Raw genomic sequence first — 19,337 nt, 5'->3', positions numbered from 1 at the left:
TTCAAGCGATTCTCCTGTCTCAGCCTCCCAAGTAGCTGGGATTACAGCTAACTGCCACCACGCCTGGCTAATTTTTGTATTTTTGGTAGAGACGGGGTTTCACCATGTTGGCCAGGCTGGTCTTGAACTCTTGATCTCAAGTGATCCACCAGCCTCAGCCTCCCAAAGTGCTGGGATTACAGGTGTGAGCCACAGTGCCTGGCTGTGGGTAATCCTTTTATTCATCTCCAGTTGACAAACAAGTACCTTCCACATGGACTGTCCCAAACCCTGTCCAATTGCTGTAGGTCTCCATTCTCTGTTCCTCATTGTCCACTTACTCTTTTTTTTTTTGCATTATTTCTTCCTTTACAATACATTTTTATATTCTTTTTCTTACCTTATTTTAGTGGTTGGAAGTTCCAGTACCATACTTAATAAGAATGACACCAAATGTCCTTTCATTGTTCCTGATCTTAAAGGGAAGTATTCAGTCTTACCCTGTTAGGTATGATATATGCTGTATGGGTTTCTGTGTAGATGTTCTGTATCAAGTTGAGTAGGTTCCCTTCTCATTCTTAGTTTGCTGAGAGCTTTTTTCATGAATGGGTGCTGGATACTGTCAAACGCTTTTCTGTGTCAATTGAGATACTCATGTTTTCCTCCTTTACTCTGTTAATGATTTATTGACTTCCAAATGGTGAATTAGTATTGCATACCTCTGGAGTTTTTCAATTGCAAATTCAATTTCATTAATGGTTATAGAATTATTCTGGCCAAGGCTTGGTAGTTTGTAATTTATAAAGAATTGGTCTATTTCTCCAAATTTATGAATGTAAAGCTGCTCATAGTCTCCCATTATCCTTGTAATGACTGCAGAATTTGTATTGAAATCCTTATTTTATTTTTGCTGTTGGTGATTTCTGTCTTCTTGTTTTATAACTTTGTGAGTCTTACTAGAGGTTTATCAGTTTTATTGACTTGTTTTTAAGAATCCGTTTTTTGTTTCATTGATTTTTCTCCATTGTTTTCTTGTTTTATATATCTTACTTTTCTTTGTACTGAAGATCAATCCCCAAGATAGGAAAAGAAGAGCCCCTTTTCACTCATTTTCTTTCCAGTTCTTAGTGTCTTCCACTATCTTTTCTCCATTCTTTCTGTGTTAGAGAAAGGGTGCTTTTCCCTCTTTCCAAGGATAAATTCTCTCTTCCCAGTTTGGTTTCAGTTTTCTCCTCTGGGGCCATGCCACATTTGTAACTTTCTTTTTTCTTTCATCTTCAAGCTATGCCTTAGACTCTAAATTTGTTCCTACTACCAGTCTACCCTAAATAAAGTCTCTCAGGCATAATTCTCACTAAAATATTGTTTTATTCTTTCCTTTACCAAATCTCTCAAGCAGGTAGTCTACATTCTCTGCCATTAGCAGTTCACTTCTCATTCATTATGGCTATTTCCTATTCTCATGGCCATGCCTTAACTATGATTAAATGATGGTTTACACTACAGCAACCCACCCTGAGCTCTCTATTCTTCTTTCTACCGTATGTTTTCTGTTTGGGGACTTGGGCATTACTCTATTATTTGTGTTTCCATATTCAAACTCTTCAAGAGAGTATCTGATTGACTTGTCAGTTACTCTCCAGCATAAATATCAGATTGGCCACATCTACTTATAAGATTAGCCCATAGGCTGACTTTGGGCCAGCCACGGTTCCCTGATCCAATCCGTTGTGACCAGTATAAGAAGGTAATGCAGGTACACAGCATGTGACTATGCATAAAAAACTTTTCAGAAGGAGGTAAGAGTGGGAACTTCTATGAAGCACTCAGAGTATACCACAATTTAAAATTCCCAACTGGGTATACTTACAGTGTTAGTTTGGGGTACTGGCCATTTTTAGTAAAGTAGATAAGTTGATTATTCAGTGTCAGACATTATATCTGAACTGGAAGGTTTTTTAAAAAGCCCAAAGATCAGTACTTTAAGATTTAAATTTCTTCACAGTTTCTATGGCATATGCATCTGAAATTCACCAAATTTTATCAGTCATATGGCTGTTTTCTTTTAATATGTCAAAGAATAATGAGACTGATTCATGGAAAGTCACAGAATTGACAGTAGCCTGGATTTTTAAATTTCTAAGTTTTGTTATTTCTTTGTAGAAGGTGAGATTAAAAAAATTCACCAGCACTTCAAAAGCCCAGCTATGTAGAGCTGACTTGAAAAGCTGTTCTAAGATACTTGACTTTCCTTCCCTGGACATGAATGATATGGATACGCTTCCCTTTCCCTTTTTCCTAATTTACATGTGAAATAAAGTCATCACCAGAAAGATGAATATAACACGTCAAAACATGATACAGGACATTATTTCTCACTGCCTTAGTTTTCTGCAAATATTTCCATCTTTAAGTTTCAGCCCAGCTTTCTACCTTATTTAATGCCATATTTATAGTGTTTTCTCTGATTTTTATTAGCAGTTCTTTGTGAAACTGGTTATGGATCTTTTCTATTATTTTTTGTACAATGCTAAAAGATTCATTAGTGTAGTAATTCATTACTGTAGTAATACTGCAGTTCTCATTATCACCTTAGCGTCAACTCCCTGATTACAGTTATTTTAGGGCAAGGGTATTCTGATTTGCCAAGATTATAATGAAGAAAAGTCAGAAGTTTATTTTTTTATTTTTAAAGTAACTAAGAACTCTTGGCTTGATCTTTGGAATTTAGCTTAGCTCAGCCCCCATTCACTCAGCACTTATACTCTGTTAGGCACAGGGGATGTTAAGATGAATTAATACAGGTTCTAAAACCAAAGACTTTATAGCCGAGGAGATGAGACTATTGGATGTACGCTCAGTGCGATCACTGGTAAATTTCCTTTGAAAGACAGAGGAAAGGCACCTTGTCCTTTAATAGAGGAAGTGTCAGAGAAAACTTTTGGGAAAGGAACATGCCTGAGTCATGCCTTGAAGACTAAATCGACACCCATTAAGGGAACAAGGTGGGGATTTTCAGTGAGTGGGGGAGCCATCTAGGAGCAATAACAGTGTGAACAATGGCGCACACATTCCTTGGGGCATATGAAAACCTATTAAGCTGCTTGGTACTTCTGGAGAGTAACAAGGCTGAATGGGAAGAGAGGAGCCAAGCAGCCCAAGACAGGAGGCACTGTCCGAGCCAGGCTGAGGCGTTTTCCCTCAATCTTCACGTTATCGAGGCAGCCTGGAAGCTGTTTAAATTGGGAGGGCATGATCATATTTGTTCACCAGAGGGATCAGTCAATCAGCTGCAAGGAAGAGGAATTTGAAGGGGTAAAATCAGAGGCAGTCATCCAGTTCAGAAAGTTCGTCACTCACAATTACAGAGTAAGATAACCAAGGCTTGAGAACCGAGGCATTGCTAAGACAAGAAGAGAGATGCTTACCTGAGGAAATTAAAAGGTAGGATTTTAATGCTGTTTTACAGTATCTTAATGATGTGCTAGTAAACCTTATCTATGAATACAAATAAATGGAGAAGTAAACAGGAAATGGATAGAATACAGTCCTTACAATTCTTCAGTGTAGAGGCTACTTTATTTCAGTAAACCTCATTGAAACTCTATGTGCGCCTGTGTGTATGTAACAGACACAGTTCATTTAAGAGTTATCTATGTTGCTGTCCAGCTAAGGAGTGTTTATTCCCTAGGGATCAAAGTACCCAAATCTGGCAAACTCCAAAGCAGTGAGAGGGATGAGGACTGCCTGGTGCCCAGGTGCTTAGCTTGGAGTGTCATTCTTTTTTTTTTTTTTTTTTTTCTTTTGACATGAAGTCTCACTGTGTTGCTAGGCTGGAGTGCAGTGGTGTGATCTCGGCTCACTGCAAGCTCTGCCCCCCGGGGTTCAAGCGATTCTCCTGCCTCAGCCTCCTGAGTAGCTGGGACTACAGGTATGTGCCACCACGCCCAGCTAATTTTTGTATTTTTAGTAGAGACGGGGTTTTACCATGTTGGCCAGGATGGTCTCAATCTCTTGACCTCTCGTGATCTGCCCGCCTCGGCCTCCCAAAGTGTTGGGATTATAGGTGTGAGTCACCAAACCTGGCCTGGAGCCTCATTCTTTTGACTTTCTCTTCTATTACTGATGTTGTGGTAAAAATGACCAACACACTAGAAGCATTTTCATTAGAGATCTCTTCTTTTCCTCACTCTCAGACTGGAATAGAAGCCAGAAAAAAGATGTCAGGCACATTATCAGCTTCATTCTCTTCTCCAACTCTATTTTCTAGAAAGATGGTAATTTCCACCAAGCTGATTAACATTTTTTAAAAATAATTCTTCATATGTTACCTAGTGTGACAGTTAACTTATGTGTCAAATTGACTTGGCCATGGAGTGCCCAGACATTTGATCAAACATTATTCTGGGTGTTTCTGGATGAGATAACCATCTGAATTGGTAGACTGAGTAAAGCTTACTCTGCTCCCTAATGTGAGTGGGCTCCATCCAATCAGTTGAAGACCCGAATAGCACCAAAAGGCCCAGTAAGAGGGAGCACCTACTATTGACTGTTGAGCTGGGACATGGGTCTTTTCCTGCCTTTGGACTCAAACTGAAAAACTGGCTCTTCCTGGGTCTTCAGCCTGCTAGCCTTTGTATCAGAACTTATACCACTGGCTTGCCTGGGTCTCCAGCCTGGAGACTGTAGATCTTAGGACTTCTTAGCCTCATAATCACATAAGCCAATTCTTTATAATAAATACACACATACAAATATAAATATACATTTATATATAATACCTATTGTTTTTGATTTCCTGGAGAACCCTGACTAATACACTACTATACCTAGGCAATAAATTTTCTACTAAAGAAAAACAAGACACCAAAATTTTACATTATTTATAACCTCATTACTCAGAGGCAACTAGAATATTGTGTGTAAGTTGGGAGTTCAGTTTTCCAAAAAAATGAATCGTAGTGTACAGATTTATTAGTTATCCTAGATCAATAATAGATTATGAATGAATAGACGTTTTGACAATATTGACAATGTTTAGCCTAATTTTTCCTTGCTTGAGTTTAGCAATGTTTAATATTGCTAGCAAGTCAGTTTTTGTCTATCATGAACCTTACTCTTATGTGTTTTTTTAGTTCTTTTAGGTTTATCTTGTGTCAATTGCTTATAACTGTAATGCTCATTCTAGGTTAAAGTCAAAATAAAATATTTGTTTTAATCTACATGCAAAGAGCAATAATAAAGTAGATGCATAAAAACTGGGTTCAAGGCAGGATGAAATAATGAGGTCAAAATTTCCTTTTCCAAATCAAAACCTGTATAGTTGAAGGAAGTGGAACTCATAGCCTTGCCCACCTGACTTTTCATTCACCGTGAGGGAGTTATTCTAGGAGGAACGAATTCTGGAGAAGTATAGCAATTCTGTTTAGAATTTCTATTTTTCTTTTCATTTGTCCTGTTAATCATTTACCAATGTACTCTGTTGATATTTATACTCAATTTTTAGTGGCATTAACACTGATTATCAACAAAGAATTATTTACAGGGAAATTATACTAACATTATTTTGGTTGAACCAAACGTAAGAAAAAACTCATTGTTTGGAACATGAAGCCATAGCCATGGTAACATCAAGGTATATACTAATTACAAGAAAAGTACCTAAAAAGAAACAAAAACCTCATATTCCATATTGGTAAACACAATCCTTTTTTTTTTAAAGGCTTATGACACACTGTCTAGATTTTAAACGGAGCATTAAAAGAGAAATATGGAACAGTTTATTCAAGCCTTGTGGTTTCTCCTTATTGAGCACTAAAGATTGTTTCAAGTTCCCATCCTTTAATAATTCATTAGTTTTCTAGTGGAAACTAAAATCTTGATGTTTAAAGAAACATCCCTACATCAAAAAATAAAGTAAAATTTAGAACAGGATGACAACTGGAGGAGAAAATTTTTTGATCATAAAAGTTTTCAGTTCTAGTCCCTAAGACCAATGTATAGCATCTGAATAGGACATACAGATTTTTTTTTCATTCCTTAAAGAGAATTAAAGAGAAAACAAGAAGATTGAGAATTTCTTTGTAAATGTGTGGTTGCTTTTAAAATGTGGAACAAGGGATGAGTCCTTTGGAGACAAAGGTGAAGCAGCTGCATGTAGCTGGATGAGGCTGGCTTAGTCCCGTCCCTCCCAGTTGTGTCATCCGTGCCAGCTTCCTACTTGCAAACTCGTGTCTCAGAAATACTTATGAGAACACAGGTACAGGAGTGCTTTCAATCAAAATTTGGATTCCCTTCTTGGTTTAAAGGTAAAAGATACTTTTTTCCTAAAAACTATGAACTACAAAAGCAAGGAAAAGTTAGCGATCTATTCTACAGGAGTATTTCAATGAGGTTTTTTTAAAATGCAGATGGCTAGATCAATCTTGCCTTTATTTTGGTAGAAAACATGTCTTCTGTTAACATTCCAAATTCTCAAGTAGAAAAAATGATTATTATTACCACCAAGGAAGTTTTATAAATGTGTTAAAATCTTAGCAGTATCAGCCTGAAGTATTTCCTAAGTGAGCGTATGTTCTGTCTTCTAATAGAAAGTGCAGTTTTTAAGAGCTGAATGTAGATCAATGGACTTTTCTCTCAGTGCACATGAAATTCTAGAGGCGAAAGGATTAGCCTGATGAATGCCTCATTTTTATCATGTACAATTGTAGTGGGTGCTGAACTTGAATTATGCTCTTTTTTTTTGGCCTTGACCACTTATTTAAATATACCATTTACCTAATGTATAGTCAGAGGAGCAGAATGTTATAATCACTGGGATTTTGAAAGGCATATAAATTACCACTGTCTGTGTCTTTACATCAACATAAATATCTCCAACTGTATGGATACAGATGTTAATACTGATAATACGCATCCTATTCACGGTATTAATAAATGCTTATTCACACTCACATTGATAACAACCTACAGAAAAGGTATCATTAGAAGCATATGATCAGTATTTTATAGTTTAAAATTAATATTGAAACTTTATAAGTGTTTGAGCAGTCATCAAACTGATATTTTAAAACCAAGATTTCCAAATCTCTGAGTTAGAACAGTCAAAAATATGAAACCTCTTATCTATGTCTAAATAAAAATGTTTGGTTGATTTCTTTGGGCAATCAGTTTTAGACAGCTAAAATGCTTTCCCCTGAAATTACAATATTTACTTAGCTTTTATTTTTTTTCAAAGATTAAAAAATCACACATCTTTAACCACTGCAATCGTGACACTGCATATCACCACCCGCGTTTTCTAATTTCATGATTGCATATATTTACACAAATTATATAAATAAGATGCAATTACAATAATTACAGAGGAATAGGCAACAATTGAAAAAAATACAAATTCTCACTAAATGATATGAAAATTGTCAGACAAACCCATACAAGAATAGAAACTACATTAAGATGAACCCAACCAGACAACAGCAAACAATCCAGCCAAACACCTTAGTCTCAACAACTTGAAACATGTTACACTGGGAGACCTGAGGCTTAAGGCTTAAGGGTAAAGTTCTTTTCCCTTAAAATTTGTTTCCCACATCCTAGAATGTGAATGTTTAACGTCTTGACTTTCCTAAACATATTATGACTACAGAACCTTTTTCCTTGGTGTTTTCTTATTGTTATTTCAAAGAAAAGGGAAGGATAATCACAAAATTAATGAAAAGCAAACACACTACAGACAACTCTATGGAGTTGTAATTAGGAAAGAGCAGGTCCTGCTATGATTTTGTTGTCCTTTTCTCCAACTGTATATATCATTTTCAATGATTCACAGTCTAAGAATGTTATTTGTCCAATTTATTTTGCTTTTAGTTAAGAATATTCATAAGACAAATTATGCAACTCATCCATTTGAGAGCTCTATAAATTTTCCTGTAGTGTATTTTATTTGCATTGAATTTCTCACTTTGTTTTATATTGCAGACAAATATTCTTTTTTTTTTTTTTTTTTTTTTTTTTTTTTTTTGCATGCCATCAGCCATGGGCTTCTTTATTGAGCACCAGATTTTCAGTACGAGTTGCCACAGAAGGAGGGTTTCAGATTCAACCATGCCCATGTGCAAGGGCGCTGGTCCCTGGCCAGGGCACATAATCAGAGACGTGATACGGCCATGCCGAGGTATACGTGTGTGCAGAAATGGACACATAGGCTTCAGGAGCATCAGTAACTGACGATTGAGATCATGGTCTTCTTGGAAGGAATACATGTAAAAATGTTGCTCAGCCCCACAGAGTTGGGATGACTCCACAGGGCGAAGGCTTGGAGGGGTGGCATCTTCAGAGGTGGTGCCCTGCAGAGGCTGAAGGTGGCATCCAATAGGCTTTATAGAGCAGGTTGAAAAGCTCTCTCTTCTCATCTTCTGGGAGGAAACTAGATTTGGCTGCATTGATGTTCAGCCTCTTAAACTCCTCTTCAGTAAAGCCCATGTCCCATTTGGTCATATGGTAATCAGTGTCGAGGGTGTACTTGAAGATGAGCGGGTCATCTGTGTTGAGTGAGTAGTTAGCCTTGTCATTTTTGAGCCGAACGACTGCATGCTCTGTGTCCGGCTTCCAGGCACCAGTGAGGTAGCTGGACCAGGGGCAGATCTCGAAGTGCATGTTTTCCTGCCGCAGCCTGTCATAAAGGGCCTGGTCTTCCAGAGTGTGGTAGCCATGTCCCAGCCGCTCTGTCTTGAGTATGTCCACAGCCTCTTTTACTACTTCGGCTAAGCCCACCTCCCCAGCGTGGACAGTACAGTGAATGCGGCTCTTCACAGCCTCCTGGTAGGCCTGGACATGTCCAGGCAAGAGGCTGCTTCCTGGGATGGTCTCATCTCCAGCCAGGTCAATGGCCACCACGGTCTACTGCTGGTACTTCTTACACAGCTCCACCACGTCAGGGGACCAGTTGGGCTGGTGGCACATGCAGCACAGGATGGACCAGGCCTTGACCCCGAAGTCTCGTTCCCGCTCCTGCAGGCCCTGGCCCACTAGGACCACCACCTCGTCTGGGGTGAGGTCCCCTTCAGCCTGGTTCCAGGGGATTGGCTCCACTTTGGAGTTGGCAAGCAGGTGCGGACTGTACCGCACCTCCACGTACACCACACCTTCTTTGGCCTTCATCTCTATAAACTCATAGGTGATCCTTTTGATAGCCTCCCGGCAGCCCGCAATAACAGGCATGTAGTAGTCAAACTTGGCCAGGAAGTCCAGGAGGGTGAGCAGCTTGTCCATGCCAATGACGTTCAGCAGCCCCTCTGCTGTGTTAGCTGGGAGGGCGATCCCTCTCCTCCTGCCATAGTATAAGATGGTTTCAGGCTTGATGGCTCCGTCTAGGTGGACGTGCAGTTCTACTTTGGGCTTGTCGAAGGCAGGCGTCTGGGTCATGGTGCCCGCATGCGCCCAGGCGCTGCTCCCTCCGCCTATGCTCTCCGCCCGTCTCTGCCGGCTCGGTGGCCACTTGGCTTTCTCTGGGGCCCGACAAATATCCTTAACATAAAAATTGGAAAGTTTGCCACGTTGTTTTCTTTTTGCAACAATTTTACTAGATCTACGACCGTGTCTTGCCAGCCTGTGGCAGTGAAAAATTAACATTTTGACACACCATACGTCTTCACAAAAGAACTTAGATTTGTCCCCATCCTAGCTTATTCATAGTTCCTATGTTTCAGTCACTATGCTGAGTTCCTTATTTACGTTATATTTTATGTAACACTTCATAACAACCCTGCAAGATGATCTTTTATAACAGCAGAATCCTCATTTTTACAGGTGTAGAAACTGAGGCTTTGAGAGTGTAAGTACAGAGACAGGTGTTGGCAGTTATACAGTTTTTGAGCCAAGATGTGGATTCTGGCCTATCTTAAGCATTTATATAGACATTTCTGATTTCCAACACTGCACTAGATACAAGGTTGTGAGGATACAAAGGTGAATAACACATGGTCACTGCCTTTGAGGCACCTAATGTCTTACAGGTAAGAGAGATACAAACACCAATAATTTCAACATAAAATGAAAAGTGTTGAGAGAAAGGCCTGAAGAGTTTTTACTGTGAAACAGCTTTCTTAAGGCAATATTAGATGCTTCATGTGTTTTACCATATGGCAGCATAGCTATAATAACCACTGGGTAGTGATGATTTCAAGTAAGGATAAATCAAATTCCTTAGGAAATAAAACTAATATATAACTTCAGAAAATAAAACTTCAATTTCTTAGAGCATCAAAGAATTGCATAGAATTGTAAATTCACTGATTAGATGATTAATGGAAAAATCTATTTATTAATTCATTAACAAATGATCATTAAGTACTTGCTCTGGGCCAGGTGATGTGGCAGACTTTGAAGACGCGAGGATGAACAACAAAGACAAGAGCCCTGCTGTTACAGAGCTTACCTCAGAGAAACCCAACAGACTGTGTTAGGTGCTATGTGAAGGGAGTGCTAGGGAAGCACTCAGGCAAAGGTCTAACCTAGGTGTCCTGAAGGAAGTGAGGTCTAAACGGATGCTATAAAGTAGCCAAGCACAAAAGAGAGCTAACAGCCTTGTGATCTGGAGGCAACCTGTTGTGTAAAAGTCTTGAAAGAAAGTGCTATGATCTGAATGCTGTGTCCCCCTCAAATCCACATATTGAAATCTAATCACCCATGTGATGAGGTTACGAGGTGAGGCCTTTGGGAGGTGACTGGGTCATAAGGGCAGAGTCCTCATGGATGGGATTAGCACCCTTATGAATGAAACAGGCTCCAGAGATCTGCTTTGCCCCTTCCACTATGTGAGGACATAGTGAGAAGCCCCCATCCATGAACCAGGAAACAGGTCTTCACCTGACATCAAATCTGCCACTGCCTTGATTTTGGACTTCCCAGCCTCCAGAACTGTAAGACATACATTTCTATAGTTTATAAGCCACTCAGTTTATGGTATATTTTGTTATAGCAGCCTGAACAGACTAAGACAGAGAGCACAACAAAAATAAGAACCTGAGAGAAATTTAGTCTGCTTGGAGCCATAGGTGGGAAAAGGAAAATGTTAAAAGGTAAGTAATAGATAGTATCATCAAAAAAAATCTATTTTATTAAAAAGGTTTTGTGCTAATTGTGCATGTAGGAAGTAAACCCTTCCAGAGATTCTGCAGGTGGTTCTGCGTGCTAGAAACATCTCAAGTGTTCCCATAAATATAATGCATCAAATTAATATTTTTAGCATTCCTGATTAACAATATATGAAAACATGAACCAACTATAGAGGAGGGGACTGGGACGATCTTGAGACTAAAACTTAAGTGAGCTAAGGCTGTAGCTAGAATACACTAGGTGAAGCAGAGGTCAAGACAAAGTGCAAGTATCTGTCCTCACAGCGCCATTTATAAGACTCCTCCTTGCTTAATAGGAGGAAACCTCATGTCAATGAAACACATGGCATCCAGGGATAGGGGCATGTGGACCCTTGGGTAGAGTTGGAGGAATTTAAACTCAGGACAAAGAGTGAGAAGATGTGGGCCTACACTTGCATGGTAAAGTACAGCGGCTTCCCAGAGTGTAGTGATGCAAGAAACTGTGGAGCAGGACTTTCTGTCACTAGTACAGGTACAGCCAGTGAACACTGACTAAATGTCTCTTCTACTTGTCATTGTTACTTCACAGAAAGAGCCTTTGTCTTGGACGTAGTGGTTTTTCTAAGTTGGCTTGCACTGTTAGCAAATGTGACAGCCTGCTGCCTCAAGTGCTTTTTCTGTCCCTTACTGCCAACAAGCAGGGTTGGGTGTGCTCAGAGATAATAGGAATAGGAGGCTTCACATCAGCGAGAGTAGTAAGCAGGGTCAAGATCAGAGTATATAGAATCTTACAAACCATGTTGAGGAGTTCATCCTAAGAACAGAAACCCAAAGAATGGTTTTGGTATAGAAATGGAAAAAATGAGAGTTGAATCTTGGATCCCTCCCTTGGTAACAGCTTGAAGGAGGCAAAAGAGTGAAGGGCTACAAGAAGACTCATTAGCAGAATGTTGAATGGTAGAATGATAGTGGTCCCTCTATATGGGCAACAGTGGGTTGCTGAAAGTGAGTAGATTTAGGAAATAAATCGCAAGTGGCCTGTTGGGGTGTGTGGCATCAGTGATGGCAGAATCCAAGGTTGACAACTAGATGCATGATTTTGGAAACTGGCTTAACAATGATTAATAGAAAAAATAATGAGAAAATAGTGGTAAAGGGCCAAGATGGGTGAGCAGGAGAAGGCTGAGATGATGAGTTTTACTTAGAATATGTTGAAATAAGGTACCTATGGGGCATTCAAGGGGAGTGTCTAGTAAGTAGTTGGATATGCAGATCTGCAGCTCAGGAGGGAGACCTGGGGTTGAGATATAGACAAATATTTTGCATTAATTTATACACACTTCTAAGCAAAAGAGACGAGTTCAATTTCCAAACATATACACCTTCCTATTTAAGAGAACTTTCTGTTTATATCCCATGTTATCAATCAGAAGTATCTTCATTAATTCTTGTCATACCTGTACTCAACAATCAAAAAATTATAGAAGGATTACTATTTAATAATGATATCCCTCTAAAATTAAACATTTTAAGTGGCATTAATTCTCTTTTCCATCTTATACAGACTTTCAAGAATAATTATCTGATCAGGAAGTTCAAAAGTTCAGATACTATTTTAACCACCTTTCTCAATTCAAATGCTTACTTCACCTTTAGCAACAGTCAGGAAAGACACTGCCACTTCATTTCCCCCATAGAGGAAATGATTCTTGAAAAATGCTGCCAAAAAACACCAGTGTGAGAAACCTTAATGAAGTGGCTTTATTCTAGCTCTTGGAAAGCCCACTTTGGTTAGGGGTATGCAACTTTTCTTGTCATATTCTCCATCTTGAAAGGGCTTTTAACTCAGATATATCACTGCCCAACAGAAAGAAGTGTTGGCAGGCTTTTTTAAAAAACATTACTTGAAATATTTTGTTGCCAGATAACAGCTTAAATACCATTTGCTACTCCTCACTTAAGAAAAAGAAAAAGGAAGGGCTCATTATGGCTTTTCTTCCTCCGAAATGATGCTCTTTAAGACAAGAGCATCTTGTTTGCTTTCAAGCAGTTGGGTCATGCTAATGTTCTGCATGTTTCTGGAGCAGGGAATTCAGCAATAGCACGATAGAAGGCACCTTTCTCCATCTTAACACCAGCTAAAAAAGCACTCCCTCTAAGGAAAGCCTGCAGCAAATTAAAGAGATGAATTTATTGCTCCCTTCCCTCAAATATTCCTGTATATGTCAAATAAACCTAAATATACCCCAGTGCATTTATTGGAAATATTTTCTTGATAGTTTATACATGGACCCCTATTTGCAAAAGACTGACTCAAGAAACTAAGATTTTATTCTATGAAAATAACTTTGCAATACGGAAGTTTTGTCTTTACGAGTGGAAAATATATTTTTAGTCATTATCAACACATAGCATTTTTAGTATTTCACAGAACTCAAAGAAAATCCCCTTCACTCAATCACCATTTGAAGAACAGTGCCCTGATAGTTAAAATTATTTTCCTTAATAATTAATAAGCAAGAATAAGGCTGGTTTCTGATTTGGACATAAGCATACAGTGGAGAAATACACTGTTCCCTTCCCATTTGCACCCATCTATACCTTCTGTCTCTAAGTAAATTTGAGGGGAGGGTGTCTCACAGCCTGACCCATGCAGCAGGGAATGGCCACAATCATCGTTAACCTGACATTAGGAAGAACAGCTGGACAGTTTGCTTCCAAGATAATAAGAACGAAATGGCTAGGCTGGAAGGGGTGTGCTCTTTCCATGCCCAGGAAATCGTAGCCCCATAACTCTGACTCTTGTAAGGGGTTATCCTGCCACCTCACCCTTCCTCAGAGTCTCTACTCCTTTGAATAAGCATTAGAAATAAACACGATGTGCTCGCTGTCTTTAGGGAAAGTAAACAACAACAAGGCTATTTAGTTTCTTTTTCATTTCACCTTTGTCAAAGTCTAACTTACATAGAGAATGGTGCATAAATAACAAGTGCACAACTGAAAGTATTTTCATAAAGTGAACACCTCATATAAACAGCACCCTGATCAAGAAACGAAACACTGTCAGCACCCCAAAGTCCTTCCTCTCCTCCACTCGCCCATTCACAACCCCCCACAAGGACATATACTAATCTGTCTTCCTACAGCATAGATTCATTCAGCCTATTTTTGAACTTTATGTAAATGGGATCATATAGTTTGTATGTCTGTTAATGACTCTTTTTTTTTTCTGTTTAGACAGTGTCACTCTGTTGCCCAGGCTGGCGTGCAATGGCACAATCTTGGTTTACTGCAACCTCTGACTCCCAGGTTCAACCAATTCTCCTGCCTCAGCCTCCCAAAGTCGCTGGGATTACAGGCATGAGCCATTCTGCCCAACTAATTTTTGTATTTTTAGTACAGACGGGGTTTTGCCATGTTGGCCAGGCTGATCTCAAACTCCTGACCTCAAGTGACTCGCCCGCTTCAGCCTCCCAAAATGCTTAATTACAATCCTGAGGCACTACGCGGGGCCGAATAACTCTTTTCACTCAATATTAGGTTTGTGGGATTCATTCATATTGTGTGCTTTTGTAGTTTGTTCATTCTTGTTGCCATATGGTATTCCATTATGAATATACCACAATTTATTTGTCCAAATATTGATGGATATTTGGGGCTAATAAACTGTGTTGTTATGAACATTCTTGTACATGTCTCTTATTAAAGGTATGGATTCCTGTCACAGCACCCTTAACCATGAATTTGAGTCCCTTTCCCTTTCTCTTCTCAACTGAGCTCTAATATAACCTTCCTCTGCAAAGACCAGATCCCTTATTGACCTCACAGACATGTGTAGTAGACTTTCACCCTTCTTACCATCTGGTGTCTATTCATCCTTTTCCCAGGAAAATGACCTATTTACAGCCCAAGTATTCAGGTGAAATTTCTTCCCCAGAAGCATGCGGCTTGGGCCTATGCTGGTTAGAGCATCACATTCCTGTTTCATTTTTACAATTTAGATAAAATTCACAGCTGTGTGAATTCACCCACTAAATTCACTAAACTGGATGACTTTAGTTTATTCAGAGATATGTGAAACCACCCCCACAATCAACTTCAGAACTTTTTTTTGCCCTTTAGCCATCAATCTTCTATCCACACATCACCCCCAGCCCTGAGCAATCACTAATCTACTTTCTGTTCGTATGGATTTGCTTATTCCGGACATCTCATATAAATGGGATTATATAATATGTGGTCCTTTGTGGCTGTCTTATTTAACTTAGCATAATGGTTTCACGGTTTCAAGTTTCCTTCGTATTGTAGCATCTATCACTAACTACTGTATTTCATTGCATCTTATGGCCAAATAACATTTAATTGTATGGATACGCCACATTTTATGCCACATTTTGCTTATCTATTCAACAGTTGACACACATTTAGGTTTTTACCTTATGATTGTTATGAATAATGCTGTTATGAATAATGCGTTTGTCTACAAGTTTTTTGTAGCTAGATATTTTCATTTATATTGGTATATACCTAGGAGTAGAACTACTGGGACGCATGTAACTCTATGTGTCACCATTTCAGGAATTGCCAGGTCATTTTCCAAAGTGACAGCATCATTTTACATTTTCACCAGCAATGTATGAGAGATCTAATTTCTTTCCATCTTTGCCAAAAGTTATCATTGTATCTTTTGAATACAGCCATCTTAGGGAGTGTGAAGAGTTGCTTCTTTGTGATTTTGATTTGCATTTCTCTGATGGCTAATGATGTTGAGAATCTTTTCATGTGTTTTGTCTATTTGTATGTCTTTTTTGGAGATATGTCTATTGAGATTCTTTGCCCATTTTAAAATTGAGTTCATTTGTTTTATTATTGAGTTGTATGGGTCTTTATATATTCTGGATACAAGTTCCATAGGGGATATATAATTTGAAAATATTTTCTCTTATTCCATGGGTTGTCTTTTTACATCATGATAGCATCCTTTGAAGCACAAAAAATTTTAATTTTGGTGAAAACTAATTTTTTGTTGCTGTTGTTGCTCATGTTTTGGGAATTATACCTATGAATTCATTGTCAAATCTGAGCTCATGCAGATTTACCCCTGAGTTTTCTTCGAGGAGTTTTATAGATTTATATGTACATATATTTTAGATTTACATCTTTTATCAGTTTTGAGTTAATTTTTCTATATTGTGTGAAGTAAGGGTCCAATTTCATTGTTTTACATGTGGATATACAATCATCCTAGCACCATTTGTTTAAAAAATATTTTTACTGAATAACCTTGGCACCCTTGTTAAATTTGGGTGACCAAAGACATATAGATTTATTTGTAGACTCTCAATTCTATCCCATTAATCTATATGTTTATCCCTATGTTAGTAACATATGTTTGATTATCGTCACTTTATTGTAAGTTTTGAAATTGGGAAGTTGTGAAATTTGAAAGGACTTCAACTTATTCTTTTTTTTAAAGATTGTTTTGACTGTTCTGGGTTCCCTGCAATTCTATATGAATTTTGGGATCAGCTCACCAATTTGTACAAAGAAGCCAACTGGCCTAGAGAATCCCAGTTGCAACAGAGATTGCACTAAATCTGTAGAGCAATTTGAGGAGCACTATTATCTTAACAAGATTAAAATCTTCCAGTTCAGGAACATGGGCTGTTTTTCTACGTATATAGATCTTCTGTAATTTATTTCAGTAATGTTTTATAGTTCTCAGAGTATAAGTCTTACACTTCTTTTGTTATGGTTATTCTTAAATATTTTATTCTTTTAGATGCTATTGTAAATAGAATTATTTCCTTCATTTCAGATCATTTATTTCAATTATATAAAAATATAATTAATTTTTGTATGTTGATCTTGTGCCCTGCAACCTTGATGAAATCATTTATTGTTTTAACAATTTTTGGTGTATTCTTTAAAACTTTCTTTATAAGTTCATGGCCCCTTTTTGCTTTTTTTCTTTTAAAGAAACAATCACAATAAAGAGGGAATCAGATGATCTCAATGTATCATTTTATAACACTTTTCTGGATATGAGAAGGTAACATTTTCTGATCCAGAGGAAAAACATGAAAAAGGAATTAAGAGGAGAGTGATACGTTCCACTTTCAGAGTTGACTGTGCAACTGGGCTGTCCAAAAAGATATCATGCATAATATTTGCTATTACAAATATGTTGTCCCATTTTATATGGCTATCTCATGTACACACTCAAGAGAAACTTAAAATCAACTATAAAATAAAGTGAAAAAGCAAAATCCAAATCAATAAAGATACTTTGGGAACTCTCAAAAAGAATAAACAGAATTTTATTTGTTACACTAAGCAAAGAATCAAGAAAACGTTAACCAGTTCAGAGGACCAAATGTAGAAAATTCACTCATAGGTAGCACAAAACATTTCTCATGCAAAAGGCCTTATATTCCCAAAGTATCCTGTTCTCTTCTTTGTTATTTATCAGCAGTTTTTGAAAGTACCATATTTTATCCTCATGTTTCTCAGATACACTGTTTGATGACTTGTAATAAAAGCACTAAAATGATACTACAGTAGACTCTAAGAACATGTATCACCACAACCTGACTTGAATGCTTCCACATAAAAACCTAAGTGCTAACCCATACTAAACAGTGCCCACTGCTCCCTGGGCTGGAGACAATCTCAGTGCTGCCCTCTCATGGCAGATGCTGAGAGGGCATAGGTAGGTATTGGCAGGAGTAACCACGCTCCCTTTGCAATTGGGAAAAGCCCTAAAAGGCTGACCAGTATGTTGTGATGTGTAGTAAGACTTTTCATTCTACAGAGAATACATTGGTGACTAAGAAAGCACAATGTATCCTATGAATCCATAATTATTTACATCCTTGGAATATTTTGTGGCTCTGAATTGATGTGTATAAATTTACCAATTATGTGTTTTCATCAGAGAAGGATGTTGGAATTAATGTACCACAAACGCTTATTGCAACTATTCCATCTCCTCAATCTGTAAGTTCTAAAGCAAAACATCTTCTCATTCAACACTACTGAGGAACTATGTAAAATATTTACTTACGTGAGAACTACACTGACATCTAGGGAGGCTAACAATGTGCTAACTGTAAATAACATCTTATTTGTTAAAACACTGATGTTCTGAGAACATATTAATCCATAAGACTGTCTTATCTCACAGTTCCTTATCTCAATAATTATATATTCCGATAATTCTAAACAAATCAATGTGATTAAACTATGAAAAAATATTCACTAGTAATAAATGTATCTAAATATGATTTTTAAATTACTGAGGAAATAAGAAACATGTAAGAAACATAAGAAAGGTTATTCTTATTTGCAAAATGTAAAAATGAAAAATCTGAAAATATAATGGTTTTTATGTGTGTTCACTTTTGAAATGAGATTGATCGCTTCCTTGCTTTCATTTTGTTCAACGTGAGGATGCTCAACTGCTTTGACTAGGTATCAAAGGAATTTATTAAAATTCTAGAGAGAAACCCAAATAATTGGCTCTCTTTTTGGCAGACTTGATAAACATTTTATTTTGCAAAAGTATATTTTAATTCTGGGATAACATTAAAGGTTTCTTTGAGAAAGGAATATCCCAGTGTATTGTAACCTATAAAATCTTTAATAATTGTAGCTAAGAATATAAAGTTCTGGTTATTATGAATGGTTGTGGTGAAAACACCAAACCTTACTCATGTAATTTCACATCTCAAACAGATTTCAATATTTACCCTCCTCCTATTCACCTTTCCTACATACCAACTACCTGCAACGGATTTGGTAGGATTTTAAAGAGTTTAGATGAACTGTTGGAACATCACCATCTTCGCTTATGAAGCTGCACTGCTGAAAGATGACATTGTGAAAAATAAAGGTTTTTTTCTTGGACTGTGACCTCAATTGCTGAGTTGCAAGTGACAATAGGGTGCCTATTAAGTCCTCAGGGAAGGCCCATTTGGCACAGCTGGATACAAGGGTTCCTTGCCTAAAGTTCCCCCCTGCCTCTTCCTGCGCTCCAACCTCCCATGCTACCTGACATCATTACCTACACTTGGCTGACTTCTGGCATAACTCCCCACCCAAAACTCTTTAGGCTCGCGAACACTGCTTCCACAGGGGCGGTGGCAGGTGGGCGGTGTACACAGCAACAGGCCTATCTGGATCAACACAAGGTCAGTTACCAAGAGATTTCAATTCATGCAGCTCCAAAGTAGATTCAAGGCAAACTTAAAAAATTTT

The 19,337-nt window shown here is 38.0% G+C and overlaps 2 protein-coding genes across 4 annotated transcripts in view; both read right to left on the bottom strand.

Annotated features, from left to right (window-relative positions):
• ST6GALNAC5 (ST6 N-acetylgalactosaminide alpha-2,6-sialyltransferase 5) overlaps positions 1-19,337 on the bottom strand; it is a 190,188-nt gene that overhangs the window by 141,491 nt on the left and 29,360 nt on the right. The window lies entirely within an intron of this gene.
• On the bottom strand, positions 900-17,451 carry LOC126963117 (adenosine deaminase-like). The gene is given in 1 exon segment (XM_050805114.1): positions 900-17,451. A coding segment is annotated over 1 exon segment (1,299 nt). The 5' UTR covers positions 9,613-17,451; the 3' UTR covers positions 900-8,313.

The sequence above is a fragment of the Macaca thibetana genome, chromosome 1, assembly GCF_024542745.1.
Source record: "Macaca thibetana thibetana isolate TM-01 chromosome 1, ASM2454274v1, whole genome shotgun sequence".
Taxonomy (NCBI): Eukaryota; Metazoa; Chordata; class Mammalia; order Primates; family Cercopithecidae; genus Macaca; species Macaca thibetana.
The sequence above is the reverse complement of the archived record's forward strand: the minus strand, read 5'-3'. Positions and strand labels throughout refer to the sequence as shown.